Here is a 12,987-nt window from a genome sequence, read left to right on the forward strand (position 1 = left end):
ATCTGTCACACGATAAATATGGGAACAACTTTAATCAAATTAACGGGTAAAGTGAGATTTTGGTGAAAGTTTTAAAGCATAAATGTTCTCTACAAGTGTACTTATGAATTGTAAAGCTAAAAGTGACCAAAACATCTGGTTTAATTGGGATTCAATTCCTTACTGAGCTGTAATCAGTAAACTTGCTCTTTCCAGAAAAGAAAGGAAATTAAATTTTAATAATTAAATTAATAAAGAAACAAAAAATCATTTCATGCAAACTAATAAAGAAGCAACAATGAATTTAATTTGATTATTTGATAAATAAATAAAATAATAAAGAGTTATTTTTAATGAAACAATTTACATTTATTAAGGAATTATATATTAAAAAATCTAATCAAATTAATAAAGAAACAGAAAATGAATAAAATTAAATGAACAGAGAAAAATATATTGAATGTAATTATTAAAGAACAAAATGCTTTAAATCAAATTAATAAAGAAACAAACATTAAATGAATAAACAAAAAACAAAAATGTATTAACTAAATAAAGCACATAAAAAATTAAAAAACAAAAATACATTTTAAAATAATAATAAACAAAAATACATTAAATATTTTTTTAATTAAATCTTATAAAGAATCAAAACACAAATGCATTAGATGAATGAAATCAAATCAACAAAGAAAAATACATTACATTTCATTATTAAAGGAACAAAAATGTTTTAAATCAAAATTCATAAGGAAATATAAACACATGAAATCAAAGTAATAAAGAAACAAAAACCAATTAAATAAAATTAACAAAAACAAAAATGCAATAAATAAAATTACTAAAGAAACAAACATTTATTAAATGAAATAAATAAATAAACAAAACACATAAAATCAAATTAAGAAACAAATGCATTAAATAAATTTATCGAAAAATACATTAAATATAACTAATGAAGAAATAAAAATATTAAATCTAATTAATGGAGAAACAAAAATGCATTAAATAAATTAATAAATAAAAAATGAATTAAATCAAATAGATTAAACACAAAAATACATTAAATCTTATTATTTAGGAAACAAAAACATTCAATTAAATTAATAAATAAATACAACAAAAATGAATTAAATTAAATTAATAAAGAAACAAAAAATGCATTAAATCTTATTAAGAAACAAAAACACTAAATTAAATTAATGAAGAAACAAAAACACATTAAATCTAACTAATGAAGAAACAGAAGTGCATTAATTTAATTAAAAAACATATTAAAGACATTGAACATTAGTTAAAATGCATTTAATCTTATTATTATAAAAATATATTAATATATTATTAATATTAATATATTATTATAAAAATACAGTAAATACAAAAATACATAAAATCTTATTATTAAAGAAACAAAAACACAAAATCAGATTAACAAAGATCAAAAACACATTAACTCTAACTAATTAAGAAACAAAAATGCATTAAATAAATTAATAAAGAAACGAAAATTCATTAAATTAATAAAACAAACACATTAAATTAAATTAATAAAGAAATAAAATTTTAAAATTTTAAATTTATTAAATCAAATTTAAAAAGAAACAATAACACCAGTCATATATTTAACTCATTTAAAAAGAAACAATAACACCAGTCATATATCTAATTTTACATTCAAATGTCGAAGAGCATTATGGTACTTTAAATACCTCAAACCCCACGTATCACTTTCACTGTGTTTTCTTTGTTCCACCTGTACTTAAATGTTGCATCTGTGTGTTCTTGTTCTTTGAATGTGAAGCATCTATGAGCGTGAGAAAAGTGCTTTATAAATAAAAATGATAAGGATGATGATGATGATGATCACACAAATAGTTGCAGGTTGTCCTCAGGGTCAGGTGCTAGACCGATCTGGCTGCAGTCCTGACTCTTAGTTCTTTGGATTCTTTAGTTAGTCAAGGGAATTGGCAAAGAAATGGAACGTCCAAGGACCCACAGCTATTGAAAGAGTAGCATTATTTTGGATACCTTGTTCCCGTTCATTTCTGCACTGACCTTGTTTTTCATGTAATGATTTAAGGCAACATGCTTAAAATTTTTCAACAAAATTACTCATTTTGTGCACACAGTGTCTTACTGAAGGTTGTAAAATGTTGTTTTTCCTCCCCTTGAATTCCCAGAATTCTGCATTTGGACTTTAAAATAAGTTCCTGCCCTTTGCACAGTCAGTCGAGGCTGTACACAAGAGAAATACACTTTTTATAGCACTGGAGTTTGAATGATACATAAATGAGATGTTTTATTACGTTTAAAATCCTGAACTATGACTATGAAGATCAAGAAGGATAAATTATATATATATATATATATATATATATATATATATATATATATATATATATATATATACAGTGTATCACAAAAGTGAGTACACCCCTCACATTTCTGCAAATATTTCATTATATCTTTTCATGGGACAACACTATAGACATGAAACTTGGATATAACTTAGAGTAGTCAGTGTACAGCTTGTATAGCAGTGTAGATTTACTGTCTTCTGAAAATAACTCAACACACAGCCATTAATGTCTAAATAGCTGGCAACATAAGTGAGTACACCCCACAGTGAACATGTCCAAATTGTGCCCAAATGTGTCGTTGTCCCTCCCTGGTGTCATGTGTCAAGGTCCCAGGTGTAAATGGGGAGCAGGGCTGTTAAATTTGGTGTTTTGGGTACAATTCTCTCATACTGGCCACTGGATATTCAACATGGCACCTCATGGCAAAGAACTCTCTAAGGATGTGAGAAATAGAATTGTTGCTCTCCACAAAGATGGCCTGGGCTATAAGAAGATTGCTAACACCCTGAAACTGAGCTACAGCATGGTGGCCAAGGTCATACAGCGGTTTTCCAGGACAGGTTCCACTCGGAACAGGCTTCGCCAGGGTCGACCAAAGAAGTTGAGTCCACGTGTTCGGCGTCATATCCAGAGGTTGGCTTTAAAAAATAGACACATGAGTGCTGCCAGCATTGCTGCAGAGGTTGAAGACGTGGGAGGTCAGCCTGTCAGTGCTCAGACCATACGCCGCACACTGCATCAACTCGGTCTGCATGGTCGTCATCCCAGAAGGAAGCTGACGCACAAGAAAGCCCGCAAACAGTTTGCTGAAGACAAGCAGTCCAAGAACATGGATTACTGGAATGCCCTGTGGTCTGACGAGACCAAGATAAACTTGTTTGGCTCAGATGGTGTCCAGCATGTGTGGCGGCGCCCTGGTGAGAAGTACCAAGACAACTGTATCTTGCCTACAGTCAAGCATGGTGGTGGTAGCATCATGGTCTTGGGCTGCATGAGTGTTGGTGACACTGGGGAGCTGCGGTTCATTGAGGGAAACATGAATTCCAACATGTACTGTGACATTCTGAAACAGAGCATTATCCCCTCCCTTCGAAAACTGACCCCAAACACAACCTCCAAGATGACAACTGCCTTGCTGAGGAAGCTGAAGGTAAAGGTGATGGACTAAACCCAATTGAGCACCTGTGGCGCATCCTCAAGTGGAAGGTGGAGGAGTTCAAGGTGTCTAACATCCACCAGCTCTGTGATGTCATCATGGAGGAGTGGAAGAGGATTTCAGTAGCAACCTGTGCAGCTCTGGTGAATTCCATGCCAGGAGGGTTAAGGCAGTGCTGGATAATAATGGTGGTCACACAAAATATTGACACTTTGGGCACAATTTGGACATGTTCACTGTGGGGTGTACTCACTTATGTTGCCAGCTATTTAGACATTAATGGCTGTGTGTTGAGTTATTTTTAGAAGACAGTAAATCTACACTGCTATACAAGTTGTACACTGACTACTCTAAGTTATATCCAAGTTTCATGTCTATAGTGTTGTCCCATGAAAAGATATAATGAAATATTTGCAGAAATGTGAGGGGTGTACTCACTTTTGTGATACACTGTATACAGGTCCTTCTCAAAAAATTAGCATATTGTGATAAAGTTCATTATTTTCCATAATGTAATGATAAAAATTAAACTTTCATATATTTTAGATTCATTGCACACCAACTGAAATATTTCAGGTCTTTTATTGTTTTAATACTGATGATTTTGGCATACAGCTCATGAAAACCCAAAATTCCTATCTCAAAAAATTAGCATATCATGAAAAGGTTCTCTAAACGAGCTATTAACCTAATCATCTGAATCAACGAATTAACTCTAAACACCTGCAAAAGATTCCTGAGGCTTTTAAAAACTCCCAGCCTGGTTCATTACTCAAAACTGCAATCATGGGTAAGACTGCCGACCTGACTGCTGTCCAGAAGGCCATCATTGACACCCTCAGGCAAGAGGGTAAGACACAGAAAGAAATTTCTGAACGAATAGGCTGTTCCCAGAGTGCTGTATCAAGGCACCTCAGTGGGAAGTCTGTGGGAAGGAAAAAGTGTGGCAGAAAACGCTGCACAACGAGAAGAGGTGACCGGACCCTGAGGAAGATTGTGGAGAAGGGCCGATTCCAGACCTTGGGGGACCTGCGGAAGCAGTGGACTGAGTCTGGAGTAGAAACATCCAGAGCCACCGTGCACAGGCGTGTGCAGGAAATGGGCTACAGGTGCCGCATTCCCCAGGTCAAGCCACTTTTGAACCAGAAACAGCGGCAGAAGCGCCTGACCTGGGCTACAGAGAAGCAGCACTGGACTGTTGCTCAGTGGTCCAAAGTACTGTTTTCGGAAATCAAGGTGCCAGAGTCTGGAGGAAGACTGGGGAGAAGGAAATGCCAAAATGCCTGAAGTCCAGTGTCAAGTACCCACAGTCAGTGATGGTCTGGGGTGCCATGTCAGCTGCTGGTGTTGGTCCACTGTGTTTTATCAAGGGCAGGGTCAATGCAGCTAGCTATCAGGAGATTTTGGAGCACTTCATGCTTCCATCTGCTGAAAAGCTTTATGGAGATGAAGATTTCATTTTTCAGCACGACCTGGCACCTGCTTACAGTGCCAAAACCACTGGTGAATGGTTTACTGACCATGGTATTACTGTGCTCAATTGGCCTGCCAACTCTCCTGACCTGAACCCCATAGAGAATCTGTGGGATATTGTGAAGAGAAAGTTGAGAGACACAAGACCCAACACTCTGGATGAGCTTAAGGCCGCTATCGAAGCATCCTGGGCCTCCATAACACCTCAGCAGTGCCACAGGCTGATTGCCTCCATGCCACGCCGCATTGAAGCAGTCATTTCTGAAAAAGGATTCCCGACCAAGTATTGAGTGCATAACTGAACATAATTATTTGAAGGTTGACTTTTTTTGTATTAAAAACACTTTTCTTTTATTGGTCGGATGAAATATGCTAATTTTTTGAGATAGGAATTTTGGGTTTTCATGAGCTGTATGCCAAAATCATCAGTATTAAAACAATGAAAGACCTGAAATATTTCAGTTGGTGTGCAATGAATCTAAAATATATGAAAGTTTAATTTTTATCATTACATTATGGAAAATAATGAACTTTATCACAATATGCTAATTTTTTGAGAAGGACCTGTATATACAGTATATATACAGTGTATCACAAAAGTGAGTACACCCCTCACATTTCTGCAGATATTTAAGTATATCTTTTCATGGGACAACACTGCCAAAATGACACTTTGACACAATGAAAAGTAGTCTGTGTGCAGCTTATATAACAGTGTAAATTTATTCTTTCCTCAAAATAACTCAATATACAGCCATTAATGTCTAAACCACCGGCAACAAAAGTGAGTACACCCCTTAGTGAAAGTTCCTGAAGTGTCAATATTTTGTGTGGCCACCATTATTTCCCAGAACTGCCTTAACTCTCCTGGGCATGGAGTTTACCAGAGCTTCACAGGTTGCCACTGGAATGCTTTTCCACTCCTCCATGACGTCATCACGGAGCTGGCGGATATTCGAGATTTTGCGCTCCTCCACCTTCCGCTTGAGGATGCCCCAAAGATGTTCTATTGGGTTTAGGTCTGGAGACATTCTTGGCCAGTCCATCACCTTTACCCTCAGCCTCTTCAATAAAGCAGTGGTCGTCTTAGAGGTGTGTTTGGGGTCATTATCATGCTGGAACACTGCCCTGCGACCCAGTTTCCGGAGGGAGGGGATCATGCTCTGCTTCAGTATTTCACAGTACATATTGGTACATGTGTCCCTCAATGAAATGTAACTCCCCAACGCCTGCTGCACTCATGCAGCCCCAGACCATGGCATTCCCACCACCATGCTTGACTGTAGGCATGACACACTTATCTTTGTAATCCTAACCTGATTGCCGCCACACATGCTTGAGACCATCTAAACCAAACAAATTAATCTTGGTCTCATCAGACCATAGGACATGGTTCCAGTAATCCATGTCCTTTGTTGACATGTCTTCAGCAAACTGTTTGCGGGCTTTCTTGTGTAGAGACTTCAGAAGAGGCTTCCTTCTGGGGTGACGGCCATGCAGACCAATTTGATGTAGTGTGCGGCGTATGGTCTGAGCACTGACAGGCTGACCCCCCACCTTTTCAATCTCTGCAGCAATGCTGACAGCTCTCCCGCACCTATCTTTCAAAGACAGCAGTTGGATGTGACGCTGAGCACGTGCACTCAGCTTCTTTAGACGACCAACGCGAGGTCTGTTCTGAGTGGACCCTGCTCTTTTAAAACGCTGGATGATCTTGGCCACTGTGCTGCAGCTCAGTTTCAGGGTGTTGGCAATCTTCTTGTAGCCTTGGCCATCTTCATGTAGTGCAACAATTCGTCTTTTAAGATCCTCAGAGAGTTCTTTGCCATGAGGTGCCATGTTGGAACTTTCAGTGACCAGTATGAGAGTGTGTGAGAGCTGTACTACTAAATTGAACACACCTGCTCCCTATGCACACCTGAGACCTAGTAACACTAACAAATCACATGACATTTTGGAGGGAAAATGACAAGCAGTGCTCAGTTTGGACATTTAGGGGTGTAGTCTCTTAGGGGTGTACTCACTTTTGTTGCCGGTGGTTTAGACATTTACAAATTTACACTGTTATATAAGCTGCACACAGACTACTTTTCATTGTGTCAAAGTGTCATTTTGTCAGTGTTGTCCCATGAAAAGATATACTTAAATATCTGCAGAAATGTGAGGGGTGTACTCACTTTTGTGATACACTGTACAGTATATGTTCTTTTGGGTGGGGGGGGGGTAAACATGTTTGCTGTTCAGAAACTCTGACGTTGGTACTTTTCTGCTCAGGGCAGAGTGGCACTCAATAATTCATTCAAAGAAGGGATTAAAATGAAAAAAAGGAAAGAAGTGGCGGCTTTTGTGGACGTGTTTAATGGAGAGGTGCTTTTGTGGTTAGCCTCAGTGTCCATTTTATCAGCTCCACTTACCATATAGAAGCACTTTGTAGTTCTACAATTACTGACTGTAGTCCATTTGTTTCTCTGCATGCTTTGTTACCCCCCTTTCATGCTGTTCTTCAATGGTCAGGACTCTCCCAGGACCACCACAGAGCAGGTATTATTTAGGTGGTGGATCATTCTCAGCACTGCAGTGACACTGACATGGTGGTGGTGTGTTAGTGTGTGTTGTGCTGATATGAGTGGATCAGACACAGCAGCGCTGCTGGAGTTTTTAAACACTTCACTGTCACTGCTGGACTGAGAATAGTCCACCAACCAAAAATATCCAGCCAACAGAGCCCCATGGGCAGCGTCCTGTGACCACTGATGACGGTCTAGAAGATGACCAACTCAAACAGCAGCAATAGATGAGCGATCGTCTCTGACTTTACAACTACAAGGTCTAATAGAGTGGACAGGTCAGGACTGCAGGCAGGCCAGTCCAGTACCCGTACCCTCTTCTTCCACAGCCATGCCTTTGAAATGTGTGCAGCATGTGGTTTTGAATCGTCTTGTTGAAAAATGCATGGACGTCCCTGGAAAAGACGACTTCTTGAAGGCAGCACATGTTGCTCTAAGATCTCAATGTACTTTTCTGCATTAATGCTGCCATCACAAAAGTGTAAATGACCTTTACCAAGGGCACTGACACAGCCCCATACCATGACACACCCTGGCTTTTTGACTTGTTTCTGATAACAGTCTGGATGGTCCTTTTCATTTTTGGTGAGGAGCAAAGACCTGGAATGCTGATTCATCTGACCACAATACACGTTTCCACTGTGTGATGGTCCATCCCAGATACCTCCGAGCCCAGAGAAGTCGACGCCACTTCTGGACATGGTTAACATAAGGCTTCTTTTTTGCACAGTAAAGTTTTAAGTGGCATTTGTGCATGTAACTCTGTATTGTAGAGCTTGAGGGTTAAAGGTTTGTCAAAGTAATCCCTCACCCATGTGGTTATATCAGCTATTGTTGAGTGGTGGTTCTTGATGCAGTGCCGTCTGAGGGATGGAAGATCACAGGTGTTCAGCTTAAGCTTGCGTCCTTGCCCTTTCGGCCTAAAATTCCTCCAGATTTCCTGAATCGTTTAATAATATCATGCACTGTAGAGGGAGAAATATGCAAATCCCTTCCAAACTTTCTTTGAGGAGATCATCTTTGCTCATCAAAGACTCAGCCTTTCCTGGATGCTGCATTTTTCACCTCATTACTAGCCCTAAATTGCCCCCGTCCCAACTTTTTTTGGAATGTTTATAGGTGATTTACAGCAGTGCAAGACTATTAAATTCAATTCTATTGAGTACCGACTCAGTCTATAACGTTTAACACAAAACATCGAGAAACCAGACCGCCCATTGTGAGCTTGCTTTTTTATTGGCTGTTTCATTTTATAAGCTCGTCCAAGGCTCTTATAAATGGAACTCAAAGCATTAAAACATCGATGTAAATTGAGCTTTTCAGCCGTGCGGCTTTGAAACCGGTTTAGTAGCTTTTCTGCGTTGCTGAATCACAAAGTCAGAAAACAAACATGGGGGGGTTGATTTAGCAAAGTGTATTCAGCTAATTTAAAGCAGGTGTACCAATGCACCTGCGGTCTCTCCCGTCTGCTACGATAGACTGAATCTATATCCTACTACCATTTTATCAGCTCCACTTACCATATAGAAGCACTTTGTAGTTCTACAATTACTGACTGTAGTCCGTTTCTCTGCATGCTTTGTTAGCCCCGTTTCATGCTGTTCTTCAATGGTCAGGACCTTCACAGGACCACTACAGAGCAGGTATTATTTGGGTGGTGGATCATTCTCAGCACTGCAGTGAGACTGACATTGTGGTGGTGTGTTAGTGTGTGTTGCGCTGGTATGAGTGGATAAGACTCACTGTCAGTGCTGGACTGGGAACAGTCCACCAACCAAATATATCCCGCCAACAGCGCCCCGTGGGCAGAGATGAAGGTCTACAAGACGACCGACTCAAACAGCAGCAATAGATGAGCGATCGTCTCTGACTTTACATCTACAAGGTGGACCAACTAGGTAGGAGTGTCTAATAGAGTGGACAGTGAGTAGACACGGTATTTAAAACTCCAGCACAACACACACTAACACACCACCACCATGTCAGTGTCACTGCAGTGCTGAGAATGACCGACCACCCAAATAATACCTGCTATGTGGTGGTCCTGTGGGGGTCCTGACCATTAAAGAACAGCATGAAAGAGGGCTAACAAAGCATGCAGAGTAACAGATGGACTACAGTCAGTAATTGTAGAACTACAAAGTTCTCCTATATGGTAAGTGAGTGTAGAAACAAGGAGGTGGTTTTAATGTTATGGTTGATCAGTGGGGTCAGAGTGCAGGGTCAGTTATTGTATGGCGCCCTGAAGCTGAGAGGTTTAAGCGCCTTGCTTACGGGCCCAACAGTGGTTCCATGGCAGATCTAGGATTCGAACTCTTAACCTTTCAGTTGATAGCCCAAAGCTCTACTCACCAGGCTACCCCTGTCCCAATAAGTACCAGCAGCCCAACCTTATGAAATAGGCATTGCCATGCGCATTCCTAGGGGTAGTCCCAATGTTTTGGCAGATTGGTGTAAACCAGCAGGTGTGGGTGGTAATCCGCCAAGCTACCTCTTGTCTACCCATTTAATACATCCCTCTGCCCATCCCATCACCCGCCCAACAAATATTTCCATCACTTTCTTTCACGTACCCACCCCTATCACAGCACTCTAAAGATCCCTCATCTACAGGCTCTTCTGGGTTTGCCCTCACCACTCCCCCCCTCCCCGCTGATAAATTATGCATGCCGGTTCTGCCTGGCTGAGGACTGCATCGCGGCTTCGCTCATGCCCTCTCTCTCTCTCTCTCTCTCTCTCTCTCTCTTTCTCTCCCTCTCGCTTTACACAGGACCTAGTCTGCTCTCTCAGAGCTCGCTGCAGCTCGCCTCCAACTCCTCCGGCTACCACGGCGGCCAGGCACCGGCCGCGAACGACGCCTCGTTTCAGCCGCAGCAGCCTTACAACCAGGTAAGCGCTCGCTTCTCTTCTTGTCGAATGTTGTGTCGTGTGTGTGTCTTCTTTCTCCTGTCTTGTGCAAATGCTGTAAGTAAGTATGAGCCTTTATCGTTTATCATGATAGCGTCGTACGTGGTTTCCTTGCAGTATGAAACTTATTGTGTGCCATATTGTGCGTACGGAATTAATTCCTCCTCCGCTGATTAGCCTGTAATTATGAGCATCCCTGCAGCGCGGCGTCTTCCCCAACTTCTATTCCCTTTCAAATGAGCTCTTGCTTGCTACAACCTAGCAATGTTCATTAAAGGACACTTTCTGTTTACATCCCAACACTTCATTCAGTAATAGGTCGGCCCTAATTATTTTTATTCCCTCATGCAAATAGGAGAGGCGCTTTTCTGTTCTGGAAAAATAGGCGAAGGGAGCTGATGTGCGGAATTGCCTCTTCTTGATTATCCACCCTCTCTCTCTCTCTCTCTCTCTCTCTCTCGCTCTCGCGCTTTTAGTGTTACAGTGAACCTCTTTATTGTGGCTTGGAGCTGCACTTTTATTGAAGTTGTCGATCTGGCATCGTCAAGAGAGTGTCAAGAGAGCTTGAAAGCTGGTCATTTCCTATTGCAGCTATTGCGTCTTGCTCAAAATAGACACTGTCGGTGATTAATGATCAAAATAAAAATAGCGTCACTTATGAGATCTCTGTAATGACCACACTCATGTTTGACTGTCCATTTTTAACTCTCCTGGTCAGCCAAAATCTGTTGATCCATCCATCCATTCATCCATTCATCCAGCAATCCACCTGTATACATCATATGACCAGTAGTATGAATAGTGTGTTGAATTCCATTGTTTCAGCCACACCCATTGCCCTTCCCTGTTTCAGCATGACAGTACCAATGTGGACAAAGCAAGATCCATAAAGATCAAGACCATTTCAGTTTAAAGGAACTCTAAAGGAACTGCATGGAGCCCTGAGGTCAACCCCACCGATCATTTCTGGGATGAACTGGAATGTCAGTTGCAAGTCAGACCCACTTGGCATGTACAACGTCAGATCTCGGTGTACTTTTCTGCATTAATGCTGCATCACAGAAGTGTAAATTACCATCGCCAAGGGTGCTGACAGCCCCATACCATGTTGCTGATAACAGTCTGGATGGTCCTTTACATCTTTGGTAGCAAAAAAGACCTGGAATGCTGATTTATCAGACCACAATACACATTTCTACTGTGTGATGGTCCATCCCAGATGCCTCCGAGCCCAGAGAAGTCGACGCCACTTCACTATCAGCTATTGTTGAGTGGCGGTTCTTGATGCAGGGCCGTCTGAGGGATGGAAGATCAAAGCCGTTCAGCGTAAGCTTGCGCCCTCGGCCTTTACGCACTGAAATTCCGATTGAATTCCTTGAATCGTTTAATGATATTATGCACTGTAGAGGGAGAAATATACACATTTGTTGACAAACTGGAGATCCTCTGATCATCTTTGTTCATCAGGGATTCAGTCTTTCCTGGATGCTGCTTTTTGTACCAAACCATGATTACGATCACCTGTTTGGAATCACATTATTGTTTAGATTTTGCACCTCATTACTAGCCGAACTGCCCCTGTCCCAATTTTTTTTGGAATGTCTTGCAGGCCTGAAATGCAGGAATGGATGTTTATTAACAAATGAAATGAACCTGAGCAGACAAAACATGTAAGAAACACTGCATTTTTATTGTATTTGCATTTTCCATACTGTCCCAACTTTTTCTGATTTGTACACATTTACACAGACACACTCTCCGAGATCTTCTGGAAAGCCTTCTTAGAAGATTAAACTTAGTTATAGGTGCATATTAATGCCGATAGCTTCCATTAGGATGCCTTAACAATCTCACGGTCATGTGTCCACATACTTTTGACCCTATGTTGGCCATATATTATGTACTGTACTTTATAAATCTTCTTTATAGAAAGGGTTAGTATGTAACGACAGATTGAGAGAGCTAGGTAAATAGACAGGTAGACTATTGTTGTAGTGTTTTAGTTGTTTGATTGTTTCACTTAGCAACACTAGCCAGTCGTGCTAGCTTTTGATACCTTATTGTACCATTAGCATAGCATCAGTAACGTTATACATGTAAATAAAGCCAAACCTCGATCAAATGAGTGAAATTTGTCATGTCAGTGTTAATAAGTAACGTGCTTGTTGTAGCTAATGAAACAATGTAGCTAAATACAGACAATTTACAGTCCTCCACCATCTAACAATGATGCTAACAATAAAAAAAAAAAAGCTGCCAGCTTTTGCTAGACTGTAAAGATCACTAACTCTTATTTTTGGGAACTCCTCCAGGCACGGTGTTTAAAAAAAGAACCATGAAACAAGTGAGATCAGAGTTCTAGATGTGTAGCAGGCGCTAACAGGAAATAAACAGGCATAACATTATGACCACTGACAGATAAAGTGAATAACACTGATTATCACTTCATCACGGCACCTGTTAGTAGGTGGGATATATCAGGCAGCAAGTGAACATTTTATCCTCAAAGTTGGTGTGTTAGAATCAGGAAAAAATTAGTTTGACG

The 12,987-nt window shown here is 40.3% G+C and overlaps 2 protein-coding genes across 2 annotated transcripts in view; both read left to right on the forward strand.

Moving 5' to 3' along the window:
- Positions 1–11,355, forward strand: part of LOC134300794 (catenin delta-2-like) — a 225,680-nt gene extending 214,325 nt beyond the window's left edge. The window contains exons 6-7 of the mRNA XM_062985217.1: positions 10,306–10,424; positions 11,296–11,355. Coding sequence (XP_062841287.1) covers positions 10,306–10,424; positions 11,296–11,355 — 179 coding nt within the window. The remainder of the gene's footprint in view (positions 1–10,305; positions 10,425–11,295) is intronic.
- The window catches only part of LOC134301329 (catenin delta-2-like), a 190,598-nt gene continuing 187,953 nt past the window's right edge, over positions 10,343–12,987 (forward strand). Inside the window, exon 1 of the mRNA XM_062985993.1 lies at positions 10,343–10,424. The gene's annotated coding sequence lies outside the window, so the exon portion shown is untranslated. The remainder of the gene's footprint in view (positions 10,425–12,987) is intronic.

Source organism: Trichomycterus rosablanca, chromosome 23, assembly GCF_030014385.1.
Source record: "Trichomycterus rosablanca isolate fTriRos1 chromosome 23, fTriRos1.hap1, whole genome shotgun sequence".
Taxonomy (NCBI): Eukaryota; Metazoa; Chordata; class Actinopteri; order Siluriformes; family Trichomycteridae; genus Trichomycterus; species Trichomycterus rosablanca.